Source organism: Onychomys torridus, chromosome 7, assembly GCF_903995425.1.
Source record: "Onychomys torridus chromosome 7, mOncTor1.1, whole genome shotgun sequence".
Lineage (NCBI taxonomy): Eukaryota > Metazoa > Chordata > Mammalia > Rodentia > Cricetidae > Onychomys > Onychomys torridus.
Window position 1 is genome coordinate 66164012 of NC_050449.1, and position 19458 is coordinate 66183469.

The window sequence follows — 19458 nt, forward strand, 5'->3', positions numbered from 1 at the left end:
TTCCACACCTTCAGGGATCATTCCTCAGCTCTGGGTATAGGGTGGTATAGATGTCCTGTTTGGGAATGGGTACTCCAAAGTCACTTTCTCACTACATTTTGACCAGTTATGATTCTTTGTAATAATCTCTGTCTGGGGCTGGAGAGATGACTCAGAGGTTAACAGCACTGGCTGATCTTCCATAGGTCCTGAGTTTAATTCCCAGCAACCACATGACGGCTCATGACCATCTATAATGAGATTTGATGCCCTCTTCTGGTATGCAGGCATACATGCAGACAGAACACTGTGTACATAATAACTAAGTCTTTATGGAGAAAAACAAAACGCCTCTGCTACAAAACCAGCTTCCTTGATGAGGGCTGAGAGCTGCACTTCTTTATGCGTATAAGTATTTAGAAGGCAGTTGAATACTTCATCAGTTTGGCAAAATGGTGCTAGTAGGTTCTCTTCTAGAATCTGTGACCTCCAGCCACAGGTTCTTGGCTAAGTTTACAGTAGCAAATAAGAGTTTCTTCCTATTAAGCTGGCCATGAGTATAGTCAGACAGAGTTGATTACCTTCAAGATATTAGTGCCACTAATACACTAATGCTGAGCCTGATGTTATTGTAATTTGTAAGATTTTCAGCTGGGCAGGACTGTTGAGAACTTTACTCCAACATTCTGCATAACACCTTTTAACACCATGAAAGCCAGCCATCAGGAAGGAGGCTTCCAGATTACTACCAGCTTGATTTTTCCAATTGCCATGACCAAAGTGTATGGTATCTTCAGCTAGAGGGTCTTACCTTCAATCAAGAGTTGTTTTGAAGCCAGGTGGTGGTGGCACACACCTTTAATCCTAGCACTCATGCAGCAGTGGATCTCTGTAAGTTCAAGGGCAGCCTGGTCTACAAAGGAAGTTCAGTACAGCCAGAGCTGTAGAGAAACCCTGGGGCAGGGGATTGGGGGAGGGTGGAATAGAGTGGAGAGAACTGACACTCTTGTCTTGTTCCTGATTTTAGAAAAAAATGTTTTTAGTTTTCACTCATATTGTAAAATGTTTTCTATTGGTTTGTTTTATAATCTTTATTATATTAAAATATTTTTCTTCTATTCCTAGCTTCTTTGGGACTTTTATTTTGAAATCACAAAGAGACATTTAACCTTCAAAAGCTTTTTCTGGACCTATTGAACTGTCATACCATTTCTGTCCTTATATCAATTTATATTCTGCATTACATTTATTAATTTATATGTGTTAAACCAAATTTACATCCTTGGAATGAAACTGACTTGGTCAGGGTATTTGATCTTCTGTTTATGTTCTTGAATTTGGTTTACCAGAATTTCTTTGAAATTTTTGCACCTGTATTGACCAGGAAGATTAGTCTATGGTTTGGGGTTGTGTTGGTGTTGTTGTTTTGTTTTTATATTCTTAATCTCATTTTGGTATAAAGGTAATGCTGGTTTCATACGTTAGGTTAGGTAATGTTCCTTCCCTTCTGCTTTACCAAAGAGTTTAAGTTAAGGATTGGTGTTAGCTTTTCTTGAAGCATTTGGTAGACTCAGCAGTGAATCTATCTGGAGATAAACACACTCAAAGAAGTACCTTACCTGTCCCCTAGATGACTTTAATCCCTTGACCTGACAGTGGACATAACTGTCACAGAAACATAATATGATTTTTGTACTTTGCATTTCTTTAACTAGACACAAAACCTGAGATAATTCTATAACAACATAAATTTTTATCATTAATAGCTGTCATTAATGGCTGCTATTTATCATGTAAATCATGTTTAGATGCCAGTTTACATTCTTTTCTAGGTTGTTTTACCTTCTAGTTGTATATACAATAATGGCATTATGAGTGAACACTTAACACATGTCAGTATCTCAGAATAAATCCTAATATATGAAACAGCTAAAGACTTGTGCAATTGTAATTTGGATAAATGTTGCCCAACTGGAAGAAACAGAATTTTTTGTTTGTATATTTTTCATTTCCTGTATTATTTCTGCATATTCTTTTATTGTTATCACTTTTGTTTTTCTTCGGTTTTTGTTATTTCATGTTGGAGATTTTCTTCTTATGTCTGATGATCTTTCTGTTATCTGTACTTACTTTATTGAAAAAGTATCTAATATAGCCCAAGCTGACCTTAACTCACTCTGTAGCTGAGGCTCTCTCTTGATCTTGTCTCTACCTCAACCTCTTTCTGCCTTCACTTCTTGGATTAAAGGATTACAGATATGAGCTACCACTGTAGCTGGAGACCTTCTCTCCAGCCCCTGCCAAGCCCTGTTATTCTGACAGCCCACTTATAAAATAAACACACAGACGTTTATATTATTTAAACTGCTTGGCCATTAGCTCAGGCCTACCATTGTCTAACTCTTACTCTTATATTCAGCCCATTTCTATTAATCTATACTTTGCCATGTGGCTCGTGGCTTACTGGTACCTTACATCTTCCTTGTCCTGGCTGCCGCTGGTGTGTTCCCTCATGCCTTCTAGTTCTCTCTATTCTCCTCTCCTTAGTCCCGCCTATACTTCCTGCTACTGACCAATCAGTGTTTTATTTACCAATGAATCATCCACAGCATACCACCATGTCCAGCTGCTATCTGTTTATATTTAAATTTGGCAAGCAAAATAAAACCAAACTTTGGATGTTCATGTATATCCATAACTTGCAATCTACCACACAAAGTCTGGGATTGCACACAGTCCAGTAACTGTAAGAAGCAGTTTTTGTCTTTTTTTAGTTTTCTCGATGTCCCCTGCAAAGACATATCTTTTGTTTTGTTTTGTTTTAAGATTAGTTTATTTATGTATATAGTGTTCTGCCTGCATGTATGCTTGCAGACCAGAAGAGGGCACCAGATCTCATTACAGATAGTAGTGAGTCACCCACCATGTGGTTGCTGGGAATTGAACTCAGGACTCTTGGAAGAGCACACAGTGCTCTTAACTGCTGAGCCATCTTTCCAGTTTAAGAAGCAGTTTTGAATTGTAGAGAAATTGGTTAGTCTTGGTTTTGTTTTTTATTAAATAGCCCTTTTACTTATTTTGTTTCACTTTTTATTAGTTTTTTAGGTTATACAAAATAATGGGTTTCATCATGGAATCTTCACACATATGTCATTACACTGGGTTCTCATTTGTGCCTTTCCTCTACTAACTTAACCCAGGCCTCTCCTTTCTTCCACCAGTTAGTCTCCATATTTTATATTCTATTAGCTTTCTTACTTCCCACCTCCTGTAAAAATTTTCTCCTTTTCTAGTCTTGTGACCTGCAAGCACACATACATCATATATGAAAAATTTAGGTTCTACACATAAGAGAAAACATAGTGTCTTTCTGAATCTGGCTTATTTTGTGTAACATAATGGTTTCCAGTTGCATCCATTTTCTTGCATTGTTTTATTTATCTATACAATTGTATAAAATTTCATTATGTCAATGTACCATATTTTCCTTATTCATTCATTTGTGGCTAGTTCTTTTTCTGTCTGTTATGATTATTAAAGCTATAAACACAAATGTATAAGTATCTCTGTGAAGTGTTAAATTAGAATCCTTCAGGTCTATACAAAAGAATGGTAAAGCTGGGCCACATGGTATTAATATTTTCATTTTTAACTTGTAAAAGATGTGTTATGATTTATGTGCATGTGTTTGATGGATTGGGTACATGTGTGGAAGTCAAAGGATAACTTTGTGCAGTCTACTCACCCCTTCCACCTTTTCATGGGTTCTGAGGATGGAACTCAGGTTGGCAGTCTTGGATGGTTTCCTCCATGCTTCCCTCCTCTGCTCCTGCTGGAGTTCCTGACCTGACTTCCCTCAGTAGTAGACTGGGATCAAGCCATGGAAGCCAGATAAACCCTTTCTCCACAAGTTGCCATTGTCAGTGTTTTTATCACAACAACAAAAAGCAAAACAGAAAAAGCAAAAAGTGCTTTTCCTGCTGAGCCCTAGTGCTTGCCCTTTTTCCGGGTGTTTTGTTTTGTTGTTTTTAAGGACCCTCCATAACTAATTTCCATAGTGTCTGCATAAGTTACATTCCCACCCTCAGCTGAATTTGAGTTCCTCCTTCTCTTTCTCTTAACCTCACCAGCATTTTTAGTCACTTCTTTCCCTGGTGACAGCCATTCTGACTTGGGTCTTCAATTTATTTTTAACTGAAGTTTGTACTGGGTGAGAGATAAGGATCATTTCACATGAGGAATCCATTTTTTGTCTTTTTCCTAAAGTATCTTGACTATCTGTGTGAATTTATTTCTGTATCCTCTGCTCTGTTTTGCTGGTGTGATGTTGCTGTTGTTTCTGGAGTAAGGTCAACACTGCTTTTTGTGCTAAGGATTACCTTAACTATTGGAGACCTTTTGTGCTTCCATAGGAATTTGGGGATTTTTTTTTCCTAGCTCTATGAAGAATGTCATTGAAATGTCATTAGGGAATTTTGATCATCATTACAAGTGAATCCTGTAGATTGCTTTCAATAACACAATATAATTGCTTTCATTATCACAATATTAATTTTTCCCACTTTATGAACATGCAAAGTTTTTTCATCTCCTTGTGACTTCTTCAGTTTCTTTTTCAATCTCTTAACATTTTTCATTGTGGAGATCTTCCATCTCCTTGGTGTGTATGTATATGTACGTGCATGTGTGCACATATCTATTGTGCTGGATTTTTTTTCTCTGATGCTTTCTTGGCAAGTTTGTTACTGGTGTATAGAAAGCTGTATATTGGATTTTTTTTTTTTTTTTTTTTTGGTTTTTGGTTTTTGGTTTTTCGAGGCAGGGTTTCTCTGTGTAGCTTTGCGCCTTTCCTGGAACTCACTTGGTAGTCCAGGCTGGCCTCGAACTAAATATTGGATTTTTGTATTCTGCTCTGCTAAAGGTTTATCAGGTCTAAGAGTGTTCTAGTAGAGTCTTCTTTAGGGTTCCTTAGAGGAGAATCATGTCATCTGTAAACAGGGATAACTTGACATCTTCCTTTGCTATTTGTATCCCTTTTATTTCTTGTCTTACTGCTTTAGCTAAGACTTAAAGGGCAATTTTTAATAAATCCTGAGGATGAGGGACACCATTGTCTTAGTCCAGGTTTTAGGGAAATGCTTTTAGTTTCCTCATGTAGTGTTCTGTTCTAGGCTTGCAATAACAACCTTCTAGTCCTCATTTCTTCAGAGCCTTTATCATGAAGAGATGCTTAGCCTTGTCAGGGCCCTGTTCTGCAGTGGAATTCCTCCATTCTTCCGTCATTAGAAATGGTGTTGGTGTTGGGTTTTCCTTGGGTGAGCTTCTTTGGGTTGACGGATTTTTATTCTTTTATTAGATTGCTTGCTCTTTGTCAAATGTTTTTACTGGTATCCGAGGTAAGATAACCATTTTGGATTTTTTTCTTTATGCAGTCAAAATTTTATTTTTTTAAATCCATCTTGCATTTCTGGGATGAATCACATTTGATCATTGTGTATAATCTGTTTTATATATATAGTTAAATTCAATTTATCAGTATTGTACTGAATAGTTTGCCATCTTTATTCACAAGAGATACTAATTTGCAGTTTTCTTTGGGTCCCTTTTGATTTGCCACTATGTCCTTGCTGGGAATTGAACTAAGGACCCCCGTAGAAGAACAGCCAGTGCTGTTAACCTCTCAGCCATCTCTCCAGCCCATTTCAGGTTTTCTAATAGTTGCTCAAGATATAACAACTATCACCTTATTTTACTTCAGAATCTAGTTTGGCTTATACCTACAAAAATACATAAATATGTTTGTATGTTTATGTCTGTTTCCCTTAACCCATATGTTTTTTCTGTAATATGCCATGAGCACAGATTTATAATTGGTGTTATATGCAGTTGCCTTTCAGATCAGATAGGAGAATATCAAAAGTCACACATGGAAGATATATTTACTCTGCACTTTATATTTAGTTGTTTTTATTGGTATTCTTTCTTTATTCATGTGAATTTCTTTCAGAGCCTTTATCTCATGCCCATTTAAGCTGGACTGACAGTCTTTAGCATTGCTTGTAGGACACATCTGCTAGTATTGAATTGGAATTTTGTACCCCTCTGGGAACACCTTCGTTTCTCCTTCACCTTTTTTTGTTATTTTGAAAATCCTTATTTTGTTAGAAGTAGACTTCTTAGTTGACCGTTACTTTTAGCGCTGTGTGTATGTCATCTCACTGCCCTCTCATCTTGTGTTTTCTTATGACAAATAAGCTGTAGGTCTTATTGAAATGAGCATTTATACATAATGAGCCACTTCTTGCTTCTTTCCAAACCCTGTCTTTGGCTTTGACTTTCAGCTGTTCATAATGTGTGGTTCTCCAAGCTTTTAGTACTTGTTTGTTGTACTTCTGAGATACGAGAATCAATTTTTTCCTTTAACTTGGGTAATCTTTAGCTGTTTTTGGTTTTTCAAGACAGAGTTTCTCTGTGTAACATCCTGGCTATCCTTGAACTCAGTAGACTAGGTTGGCCTTGAACTCACAAATATCCACCTGACTCTCATGCACTCCCAGCTGCTGTGGGTTTTTGTTGGGGTTTTTTTTGGAGGGGGTATTGTTGTTTTTATGAACATTGGTGTTTTGCCATGGGTGTCTGGTCCCCTGGAACTGGAATTACAGACAGTTGTGAGCTGCCGTGTGGGTGCTGGAAATTGAACCTGGGTTCTCTGGAAGAGCAGTCAGTTCTCCTAACCACTGAGCCATCTCTCCAGCCCCCTTTTTCCAATCTTGGTCTCAACAATTCTTGCTCTTACAATCCCTCCTCTTTCTCGACAATTGGACTCCTGGAGCTCCACCTGATGCCTGGCCAAGGATCTCTGCATCTACTTCCATCAGTTATTGGATGAGAGTTCTAGCACAACAGTTAGGGTGTTTGGCCATCTGATTACCAGACTAGGTAAGATCAGGCTTTCTCTCGACCACTGCCAGCAGTCTACAGTGGAGGTATCTTTGTGGATTCTTGGGGACCTCTCTAGCACTTTGCTTCTTTCTATTCTCATGTAGTCTTCATTTATCATGGTCTGTTATTCCTTATTCTCCCTTTCTGTTCTTGATCCAGCTAGGATCTCCTGCTCCCCTAAGCTCTCTTTCCCTCAAACCTTGCCCTTCATTACCCTCACTCATGTCCAGGTTGTTCATGTAGATTTCATCCATTTCTGTCATTGGGCGATCCCTGTGTCTTTCTTAGGGTCCTGTTTTCTAGGTAGCCTCCCTGGAGTTGTGAGTAGCAGTCTAGTCATCTTTGTTTTACATCTAGTATCCTACTATGAGTGAGTACATACCATGTTTGTCTTTTTGAGTCTGAGTTACCTCACTCAGGATGATTTTTTTCTAGATCCATCCATTTGCCTGCAAACTTCATGATATCATTGTTTCTCTGCTGAGTAGTACTCCATTGTGTATATGTACCACATTTTCTTTATCCATTCTTCAGTTGAAGGGCATCTAGGTTGTTTGCAGGTTCTGGCTATTACAAACAATGCTGATATGAACATAGCTGAGCAAATGCCTTTGTGGTATGATTGAGCATTCCTTGGGTATATGCCCAAGAGTGCTACAGCTGGGTCTTGAGGGAGATGGATTCCCAATTTTCTAAGGAAGCGCCATATTGATTTCCATGTGATTTTCTAAGTCTCAGGACCATTCAAATTTTTCACAGCAACACATCTATCTTATTCCCCAGCTTCTCTTTACTCTTTCTCGTTAGTTTATAGTTTTCTGCAATTGTAGTTTGCATCCAGTCTTAGGCAACCCACAAAGCAAAATACTTGCTTATAATTATTTTTAACCACTTCTCCCCATCCCCTCTCCTCAAAGGACCTTATTACTGGCTAAGCTCTACTAGATCAAAGTTAGATATAGACAGCCTTCTAGGAGGTCAAACATGGTAATTATTTATATACACAATAATTTAAACTGCTGCAGTCTTTTGGGCATACTGATCATTACATAGTTATCTCAAATAAATCAAATGATTTTCAAGAGTAATTGTTTGATCTCAGTTTTAGTTCTGCTTATGATACTAACGGTTCTAAGCCCATCAAGGCCTAACATAAAAGGTACTACCTCACAAGCCTGGGACCCAATTGACTTGGGGACCGCTACAATCATCTACATTATACTGTACGTTCTGGCATTCTTGGATGTCTGTGACAAACTCCAGAGCCAGTGTACATAGCAATGTCTTAGCTGTGTGTCTTTGTTCTGCCCCAAAATAAGGAGCAATAGGAAAGAAGCAAATTATTTATAGGTATATATGAGACACTTACTGAATTTTCTCTACAGACTCAATGTATTATTCCTTTAAAATGTTGGCATTTCAACAATCATTTTCTTTTACCAAATTTATCTTTGAAATTACCACAGACATATTATTTGATTAACACTTTAAAGAGAACATTATCAAAACATGTCTCTGGGACTTCCCTACATTTTTTTTTCCCAGACAGATTCTAACTAACTGTGTTGTAGCCTTGGTGGCCTGGAGCTCACTATGTAGACCATGCTGGCTTTGAAGTGATAGAGATTTGTAGATGAACAGTCTTCTTAAATAAGAAACACAGAGCCAAATGCAGAGTTCAAAGCCCAAGAGGTCAGAGCAGTAGCTAAGAGCTGATACTAAAAAACTTTTCTTACCCTTTGATGCCGCTGTCATCCTTCCCCTCTGAAAGAGGCCTACTTCCTGTGTGTCTGTCCTTTCATTGACTTTCTGTTCTGCCTTCTTACTGGTTGTAAACCCAACCACATGACCTCCTCGTCACTGCCTGTCTATACAGTCCTCTAGGTCTCCGTGGTTGGTATTGAGGTTAAAGGCGTGTGTCTCCATGCTGGCTGTATCCTTGAACACACAGAGATCTGTCACGTAATCAGGATTAAAGGTGTGTGCCACCACCACCCAGCTTCTGACACCCCCCCCAACTTTATTTATTAACATGCAAATAAAATCACATTTCAGTACAAATAAAATATCACCATATTTCCCCCTTTCTATTTTAATAAAAAGAAAAAAGTTATAACTAATATACAAAAAACTATATACAAAAAGTACAATAACAATATACAATATATACAAGCAATAAATACCTAAACAATGTCTAGTCCATTTGTATTTGACATATTCAGAGAAAATAATTCCATTATCTATCCTATTTTGGTAAGTCAAAAATGTACCTGATTCACTTTCTATCCTAACTTATATTACTAATAGAACTACTTTTTTAAAAAGATTTATTTACTTATTTATTGTGTATACAGTGTTCTGCCTGCACACCAGAAGAGGGCGCCAGATCTCATTACAGATGGTTGTGAGCCACCATGTGGTTGCTGGGAATTGAACTCAGGACCTCTGGAAGAACAGCCAGTGCTCTTAACCTCTGAGCCATCTCTCCAGCCCCATAACAGAACTGTCTTATAACGTCTTTCAAATTTATACACTTACACCACTTTAGTGAGTTTCTTTTCTGAAATTTTTAACAGGGAAAACCATAACTATAACTAACTAATCTTCAACTCCCTCAGAGACCCAAGAAGGAAATAATATTAACTAATAAAAAATAAAAATAGGAAGTGCATTGTAGCATGAATCTTAAAAGGTCTTATTAACTAAGATCAAACCTGAGGCCAGTTATTGGGGTGAATGCTGGACGATCAGAGATGCAGAACAAGCCACAGCTACCTCACTTGGCCAATTCCTCAGCTGATCCTGTTTCCTCAAACTAGAAGTCTCTGAGTCCTCGTCCAGAATGAATCTCAGCTGAACTGCTGCTCCAAAGCCTAAAAGCTTAACTAACCAGCCAAAAGCTTCTAGTTTCTGGTCCTCACACCTTATATACCTTTCTGTTTTCTACCATCATCCCTGGGATTAAAGTCTCGCTTTCTGGGTTTAAAGGTGTGAGTCACCATGCTTGGCTGTATCCTTGAACAGATGGATTTCTGCCTCTGGAATGCTAGGATTAAAGGCGTGTGCTACCATTGCCTATTCCCTATGTTTAATATTGTGGCTGTTCTGTCTCTGACTCAAGATAAGCCTATTAGGCTGCACAATATTTTGGGGAACACAATACCACCACAGTGCATGCAAGCAGCTTCCCAAACAAATGTGAGTTGACAGAAACAGCCAGCTGCCTGGGCATTTACCTAAGGTTTCTGGCAGTGTTGAGGCATCATCTTCAGACTATAGGCTTAGTGTATCTGACAGACTCATTTGTGAAGTAGGATGTACACAAGGTCAACAGTTGGACCTCACATTTGGTGAGAGCAGTCCATGAACCAGAGACACATGAATTCCACTAGTGTCATATCATGATTCAGGATTTTAAATTCTGGGAATTGTTGATGTCCATTCTTCTTGGCTTATGTGTATGTGTGGTTTCATCTCAGCATCCCTTTCTTATGCGCATCCCTGCTTGTGTGTGGCATCAACTCTTTTATTAAATGCCAGTCTACCATTGAGAGGTTAGACTCCGTTGGCTTAGTTACTCTTCAGGAATAACTGTTTCAGCTGCTGTTCCACTGCACATCAGAAGCCATAGGCCCACTGCCTGTTCCGCTGACTTCGAAGTAAAGGGCACAGTACCTTTTCTGGATTGCAAAGGCTATTTCAGGGATGGTACCATATTGTCCTGGCCTCAGAAGATGCCTTTGGATGAAGCCACAGTCACACTTGTCTTGGCAAGAATCGATAGTCCTTTGTTTCGTGTCCTGTCTGTCCATTTTGTCCTGTTTGTCAGCAGTTGATTCGAGGATACTTTGTTGTCCAGTGGCTAACTTTTGCCACAATGAAAGTTAACTCCATATGCAATTTCTTCAATGCCCATATTTTCTCTGAAGTAGATTGGTACTGCCAGGAGCCGACATGTCTCATAGTCATAACAAAAAAGAAAAACTTTTTAAGTTATTAAAACATTTTAAATGCCATATTCTGTAGATCTCTGAAGGGTTTGAAGATGACCTGTCTATCTAAAATATATCTGCTCAATCTTGAAAACATACCTAATATGACTACAAGTTCGATTGTAATGTCTAACTACTAATTTTACTACAAGTTCGATTGTAATGTCTAACTACTAATTTTCATTTCTTTATATCCTAATAGTTGGTAATAATAACATTCAAGGATCAACAAATTGCATTACAGTGTTAAATGAATGATATAAGTACAATATCTTGAACAAGATTAGAAATATATGTATGGCATTTTGTAACAATATCAATCTCATTATATATAATTTGTATACAATACACAAAAATCCAATCCAATGTAAAGTATTTAAAACTAGTAATTGTCTCTTAAAAGTAGATTCAGGGCTGGAGAGATGGCTCAGAGGTTAAGAGCACTGACTGCTCTTCCAGAGGTCCTGAGTTCAATTCCCAGCAACCACATGGTGGCTCACAACAATCTGTAATAAGATCTGGTGCCCTCTTCTGTACATAATAAATAAATAAATTATAAAAAAATAAATAAAAATAAATAAAAGTAGATTCAATAATCTGTCTTTTTATCTATTTCATATCTATATTTTCTCTTTATTTTTCCAAGTAGATTCAATAGCCTACCCTCTATTCTATCATTTCTATGTATCCTTTTTTTTTTTAAACAAGAACCTTAATTCTAATCTCCTTTGCTTAGCCCTTTTCCTAACCCTTAACAACAACTTGTAACCAACCCTCCTAAACAATGAAAATTATCCCAGACCTAAAACCCATTAAAAGACAAAAAAACCACCTGCCCCACACCACCTCTTTGGGAATGTGGACGTCTTATTCTTTAAATTGATTCCTGCTGGGTATGGGCTAAGGTATCTTTATTCTGAAAAGAAAAATTTTGGGTTAATTGTCAAATTCTAGGAAACAAAGCTATATCCTTTGTTATCCAGTCTGTGCATAATGCCAAAGTTCAGGGTTTATCTCAAGTCCTTATTCAAGTAAAGTAGTCTTTGAAACTGGCTCATCTCAGCTAGCCCACTCAAAATTGCTCTGAGCACTTTGTAGCCCAAAGCTGATCTGTAGATGATGTTTGTCAGCATAGTGGTGTTCTTATTGCCCATGTGGAATTATTGTTGTTGTGGGGCCCCATCTTCTTCCTGGAAACTTCAGTTGATGTAAGGCCTAACCGTGACTTCCTGCAGAAAACTGATAAGAGACTTGAACACAAAGACATGTATAGGCAGCTAATTGAAGCCTTTTTTCTAGAATTAGTTAGTACTCTATGTGACCATTAATATCTTAACAAAGTTTAAAATGTATATTTATATATATTAATCTTGTAAATTTTGATATAAAATTCATACTTTAAGAAAAGTTTAAAGAATCAGAATAGAATCAAAGAATTGAGATTAGTAGTAATAGAATAGTCCCTTAATTAATTTGGTTTTTCTCCTGTCCCATATCAGAAGATGGCTCTTTCTTCTGGCATAATACAGGGAGTTTGCATTTTCCTTTTAACAACATGCTTGTGTTTGAAGAAGGAGAGAGCCTTTCTCCAACTCCAATGCCAGCTTTAAATTTTAATTGAACTGGGACTACAAGAAGACCAAGTGTTAAATTTCTTTAGAGAAGAGCAGAAACAAACATTTAGGAAGATTTATGAAATTTTATAGATGATATACCAATAAGCCATTTTACTCTTTTTCTTGGATCATTTTTTCTAGATGATTTGTCCTTTTTCTTCAGGTGTCTCATTTGTCCAGTGTTCTTCAGACTCCTTAGCCTTCATTCTCCTAAAAGACAAAAACAAAATCCTTTCCCCAAGACTAATTTTGGGGAGGTTCCCTTTTGGCAAGTTATATCTGATTAAATGAAAAGGCATGTGTTAATGGTATAAGATAGTTTAAATTGGATGGTCATACTGGTTGATGAACTATCACCTCCTCTAATTAAGAGGTCTCTCTTGTTCAAATCGAACCTTTATCTTTTTTTTTTTTGGTGTTTTTGTTTGTTTGTTTGTTTGTTTGTTTTTGGGTTTTTTTTTTTTTTTGGTTTTTCAAGATAGGGTTTCTCTGTATAGCTATGAGCCTTTCCTGGAACTCGCTTTGGAGACCAGACTGGCCTCGAACTCAAAGAGATCCACCTGGCTCTGCCTCCTGAGTGCTGAGATTAAAGGCATGCGCCACCACCGCCTGGCGAACCTTTATCAATTTTGATGGTATCCACAGCTTATCTTCTCCTATAGAAACAAAAGCAAAACTTTGTCCCCAACGTAACACATATCCCGGTTTCCATTCTGAGGTCAGCACATCCTTAAAGTATATAGGCTGATTTAATTCTGTAGTTTTTTCTATTATCCAATGTCTCTCTGCAGTTCCTTTCTCATTAGCATTGAGAAAATTCAAAGTTAATAGAGCATTATGCAGTCTATTTCTGGGGGGTTTTGTTACCCCTTTCTGTTTATTTATCATGTCCTTTAGAGTTCTGTTTGATCTTTCTATAACTGCTTGGCCTGTAGGATTAGGTGGTATACCTGTAATATGCTTTATATTGTAATAAGCAAAAAACTTTCATTTTAATAGAGACATATGCTGAAGCATTGTAAGTTAATTTGTGCAGGTATACCCATGATGGCCATAACTTCTAGCAAATGTGTGATTACAGAATCAGCTTTTTCAGAACTCAAAGCAGATGCCCATTGAAATCCTGAATAAGTATCAATGGTATGGTGTACATATTTCACAATTTTCCAAATTCTGCAAAGTGAAACACATGCATCTGCCAGATTTCATTCTACTGAGTACCTTTTAGATTACATCCTGCTGGTAATGGCATCTGATTGTAAAAGAAACAAGTAGGACATTTCCTTACAATTTCCTTGGCTTGTTGCCAGGTTATGGAAAAATCTTTTTTTAAAAACTTTTACTATTGACATGATGTGTTTTATAAGATTCTGAGGCCTCCAGCACATTTCCTATCAATAATTTATCAATCTCATCATTACCTTGTGCTAGAGGGCGTGGCAGACCCGTATGGGATCAGATGTGAGTTATATATAAAGGATGACTCCTTTTCCTGATTGTATCTTGTAACTGAATAAATAGTGAAGTTAATTCTGACTCATCAGGGATAAATTCTGCAGTCTCAATATGTAATACCACTCAGCATACTGAGAGTCAGTAACTATGTTGAGAGGTTCTGAAAAATCCATTAATACCAACAGAATAGCATACAGTTCTGATTTTTGAACTGAATTATAAGGACTTTGAACCACTTTACTTAAATTTTCTGATTTGTAACCTGCCTTTCCTTATTTGTTTGTATCTGTATAAAATGTACAAACTCCAGGTATGAGTTTTTCCCGTACAATTCAAGGCAGAGTCCAATTAGCTGTCTTCATAAGATCAATTCTATTGCTTTTGGGATATTTGCTGTTAATTTCTCCCAAAAAATTACTGCAAGCTCTTTGCCAAGGTTTACTTTCTGTCCATAATTTTTCTTTTTTTTTTTTAAAGATTTTATTATGTATACAGTGTTCTGCCTGCACACCAGAAGAGGGCGCCAGATCTCATTACAGATGGTTGTGAGCCACCATGTGGTTGCTAGGAATTGAACTCAGGACCTCTGGAAGAACAGCCAGTGCTTTTAACCTCTGAGCCATCTCTCCAGCTCCCCCATAATTTTTCAATATCCTCCTTAGTTAAAGGTACAACAATTTCTACTGGGTCTATTCCTGCTAATTGACGAAGTCTCAATTTTCCTTTCAAAATTAAGTCAGAGATTTTTTTTCCCACATAAGTTTTTAATTTTTTATTTGGTTTATTTGATAAAAATATCCATTCAAATATAGTATCTTCCCTCTGCATTAATAATCCTGTAGAGGGTAAAATAACCAAAATGCAATCCAGCTTTGGATCAATACAACCTTCATGTACTTTCTTTTCTACCAAGGCCAATTTTTTCTCAGCTTCAGATGATATATCCTAAATAATTAATGGAATCTCCCCTTTGTATCTTTTCAGGAGCAATTTGTAATCCCCAGCAAGGAAAAATTTTCTTTACTTCTTCAAACATTCTTTCTGAAGTATCTGCATTTGAGTCAGCTAGTAAAATATCATCCATATAATAAAAAACTATAGATTTAGGACATATTTTTTAAAGATTTATTTATTTATTATGTATATAGAAGAGGGTGCCGGATCTCATTACAGATGGTTGTGAGCCTCCATGTGGTTGCTGAGAATTGAACTCAGGACCTCCAGAAGAGCAGTCAGTGCTTTTAACCTCTGAGCCATCTCTCCAGCCCAGATTTAGGACATTTTTTACGTATCACTTCCAATGGCTGTTGTACAAAATATTGGCACAGGGTTGGGCTATTCAACATTCCCTGTGGGAGGACCCTCCGTTGATACCTCTTAACCGGTTGAGAACTCTTTTTCTTGTAAGAGTATTGAAAAGAAACAGTTTGTTAAATCAATACCTATGAGAGTCCATTTTTTAGGTAACAGAGTAGGCAAAGGAATTCCAGATTGTAGAGAGCCAATTGGCTGAATTACTTTGCTAATTGCTCTAAGGTCTGTTACCATTCTCCATTTACTGGATTTCTTTTTAATAACAAATACAGGAGAATTCCAAGGGCTGGTTGATTCTTCAATATGCTGAGCATTTAACTGTTCTTCTACCAGCTCTTCTAAAGCCTGGAGTTTCTCTGTTGTTAAAGGCTACTGATGAACCCATACAGAGATTCACTTGCCGCCTCAGCCTCTTAGTGCTGGATTTAAAGGCATGTACCACCATGTTGCCTAGCTTCCCTATTTTTTAATTTGTTGTCATTTGTAACACATGAGTGGTAAGATTCATTAAAATAACAGTATAGACTTGGTTAAAAAATTGTTAGAAAATAATTAGAAAAATAACCATCTAATTATTCTGTATAAATGTTAGAAAAAAAATTGATAGAATTTTGGTTGCATCCCAAGTATCCAGTGTGCTTACAGATGATAATTGGCAGTGTAAGTATCTAATCCATAACATACGTAAATTAGATTAGATTAGACCAAACCTCTTTGTACAAATTCCTATCTATGGGCTGGAGAGATGGCTCAGAGGTTAAGAGCACTGACTGCTCTTCCAAAGATCCTGAATTCAATTCCCAGCAACCACATGGTGACTCACAATTATCTATAATGAGATCTGATGCCCTCTTCTGGCCTGCAGGCAAAACATGGAGGCAGAATACTGTATACTTAACAAATAAATAAATCTTTTAAAAAGTTTAAATAAATTATTTTTTTTTAATTCCTATCTATAAATTTCCTAATAAAAATTTACCTTGGGCTGCAGAGATGGCTCAGAGATTAAGAACACTGCTTGCTCTTCCAAAGGTTCTGAGTTCAATTCCCAGCAGCCACATGGTGGCTCACAACCATCTGGAATGAGATCTGGTGCCCTCTTCTGGCCTGCAGGGATACATGCAGACAGAACACTGTATACATAATAAATAAATTTTAAAAAAAAATTTTTACCTCAAGGATTTGAGAAAAGTGAAGTAACCAGGCGGTGGTGGCACACTTGGGAGGCAGAGGCAGGTGGATCTCTGAGTTCAAGGCCAGCCTGGTCTACTGAGCTAGTCCAGGACAGGCTCCAAAGCTACAGAGAAACCCTGTCTCCCAAAAAAAAAAAAAAAAAGTGAAATAATACTTTTTTATAAGGAACTCAGTGATGTAAGGTCTGGTCAGTTATTCTCTTGACTGTTTGCACTCATCTCCTCTGTGTTTTAGAAAATTTTTGTAGCATTAAATAAATTAGTTTTGCATTATATAATTAAATTGTAAATGACATGAAAAAGTACTAAAGACTGAATTCATGTATTTGAGTGACTTTTTCAGTAATATTAAATAATAATTGTGCTTCCAGTCTTTAAAACATAAATAAAGAACAAAAGAAAAAGACCAACTAATCTCATTTTAAGAATGATGTTAGCTGGGCAGTAGTGGCCACACTCCTTTAATGCCAGCACTAGGGAGGCAGAGACATGCTGATCTCTTTGAGTCCAAGGACAGACAGGGCTACCCAGAAAACCCTATCTTGAAAAACAAAAACAAGGGGTTGGGCATTTAGCTCAGTGGTAGGGCGCTTGCTTAGCAAGCACAGGGCCCTGGGTTCGATCCTCAGCTCTGGGAAAACAAAAACAAAAAAAGAATGATGTTAGAGTTAGTTATTCTGTAAACAGAGCATTCTTTGTTCTTTACCTTTTTATAAGTTGCCTATAAACTACCTAACTCTATGAGTTAGGTGTTAATTGACACCAAATCTTGCTTGATGAACCCTGCAGTTAAAGCAGGAAAAGGAGATGTAAACTAACTAGCATCTTCATTTGGCCTGGCATGCCCATGGCTTATAATATAGTCCTCATTTCAAACTCATGCCTGGGTGTACCCTATAAATGCTCCATAAATTATACTTTAAACAGAATCATTGACTATTCAGAACTTTGCAATGGGTAATAATGAAATTCTTTTTCTTTAAAAATTAAAGCCAGGCCAGGTGGTGGTGCACACCTTTAATCCCAGCACTGGGGAGGCAGAGGCAGGTGGATCTCTGTGAGTTGGGGCCAGCCTGGTCTACAAAGCAAGTTCCAGGAAAGGCGCAAAGCTAAACAGAGAAACCCTGTCTCAAAAAACAAACAAAAGGTGCTTAAATTTAAAAAATAAAAATAAAATAAAAACTTTCGCTGCCTATTGCCGCCGAGGTCGCACACGTGAGGCCTGTCCGCAGCAGCTGACATGCGCTAGCTACGTCACCTCTTGTTTGCTTGCCACCCTTGGGGGCAACTCCTCTCCTAGCGCCAAAGACATTAAGAAGATGACCAGCTCAACAAGGTCATCAGTGAGCTGAATGGAAAAAAAACATTGCCCAGGGTGTTAGCAAACTTGCCAGTGTGCCTGCTGGTGGGGCTGTGGCTGTTTCTGCTGCCTTGGCTCTGCAGCTCCTGCTGCTGGTTCTGCCCCTGCTGCAGCAGAGAAGAAAGACAAGAAGATGACGCAGTCTGAGAAGTCAGATGATGACATGGGATTTGGCTTGTTTGATTAAATTCCTGCTCCCCTGCAAATAAAGCCTTTTTATGTATCTTGAAAAAAAAATTAAAACCACTGAAATCTAGAGAGGCAGGCCACCTTACAGTAGAGTTGTCTTAATCAGGGAGGGACTCAGGTGAGGTAACTCACTATTTTAACAGTATAGTTGTTTCTGTGTGTAACAAGAAGTTAAGCTGTTCAACTGAATTCCTTTCTCATTCTAAGCTTTCACAAAACTAAAGGGATACAAAGGGAAAAGGTGACTCTGGACCTTCAGGACCTCACATTGCCCTTGTTGTCAGCCTTACCAGTGGAATAAAAATGTACGGATCATCTCTAATGTCTCTTTTAGTTCACATACCATGTTTCCGTGTTTAAACCATCTCATGGCATTAACGTTGATGACTGACATTGATGATGTGAGACTGAAAGTTATCTGTGTGAACTTGCTGTATTTGTAGAAATTATAACCCTGCTAGATGAGCTTACATGAGTACATTTAGGACCCCAAGTTTAACCAGATGCTGTTGAAAACAGTGCTGTAGACCTTTAGAGTGATGAATCCAGCAAATTCAGTCTGAATTTAATGTGCAGCTCTCAAGAGTGATTGTTTATAAATTATCCTGATTGCTTCACTTTTATTTACCAGAGTGTACTGAAGTAACACCATACTGTGTGATGCTGAATTCTGTCACTTTTTAATTGGTCTGTCCTTCTTTTGCAGGAGCTATTGTGACAATCTTGGCTACCATCCATTAAGTGCTGCTGACTTTGGAAAAATCATGAAAAACGTATTTCCAAACATGAAGGCACGCCGTTTGGGCACTAGAGGCAAATCTAAATATCCTTTATCAGAATGCTATCAGTAACCTCTTTTGGCCCATCTGCTATTGTAGCTCAGTTGGCAACTACATTTAGAAATAAATGTAAATCAACAAATAAACAGCTAAAAATCTTTAGAAGAATAACTACAAATGATATTTCCCCTAGCTGTTACCAAACTACATAAAAAATAGCAAGTGGTTTTTGAGTTTATTAAGATTCTGATAGATTTTATCTTTTTTTCTGATAGCTTTATTATTTGACAGTAGTGGGGATTGAACCTTGGGCCTCAGTGCATGCAAGGCAAGCGCTTTTCCACTGAGCTACACTCTCAGCCCCACACACACACACACACTTTTTTTGTTTTGGTTTTGGTTTTTTTGGGACAAGGTTTCTCTGTGTAGTTTTTGGTGCCTGTTCTGGATCTCACTCTGTAGACCAGGCTGGCCTCAAACTCACAGAGATCCATCCACCTGGCTCTGCCTCCCAAGTGCTGGGGTTAAAGGCATGTGCCACCACCACCCAGCCTAGATTTTATTTTTTATCATTTTCACTATTTTATCTATTTTATTCATATTTTTGTGTGTATCCCTGTGCATGTGTCCTTAGAGGAC

At 37.7% G+C, this 19458-nt stretch overlaps 1 protein-coding gene and 1 pseudogene across 2 annotated transcripts in view; both read left to right on the forward strand.

Moving 5' to 3' along the window:
- Rfx7 (regulatory factor X7) overlaps nt 1-19458 on the forward strand; it is a 96675-nt gene that overhangs the window by 62271 nt on the left and 14946 nt on the right. For both annotated transcript variants that reach the window (XM_036192372.1, XM_036192371.1), the window contains exon 6: nt 18747-18863. In XM_036192372.1, the coding sequence (XP_036048265.1) occupies nt 18747-18863 (117 nt within the window). The remainder of the gene's footprint in view (nt 1-18746; nt 18864-19458) is intronic.
- LOC118586897 lies at nt 688-18074 on the forward strand (annotated as a pseudogene).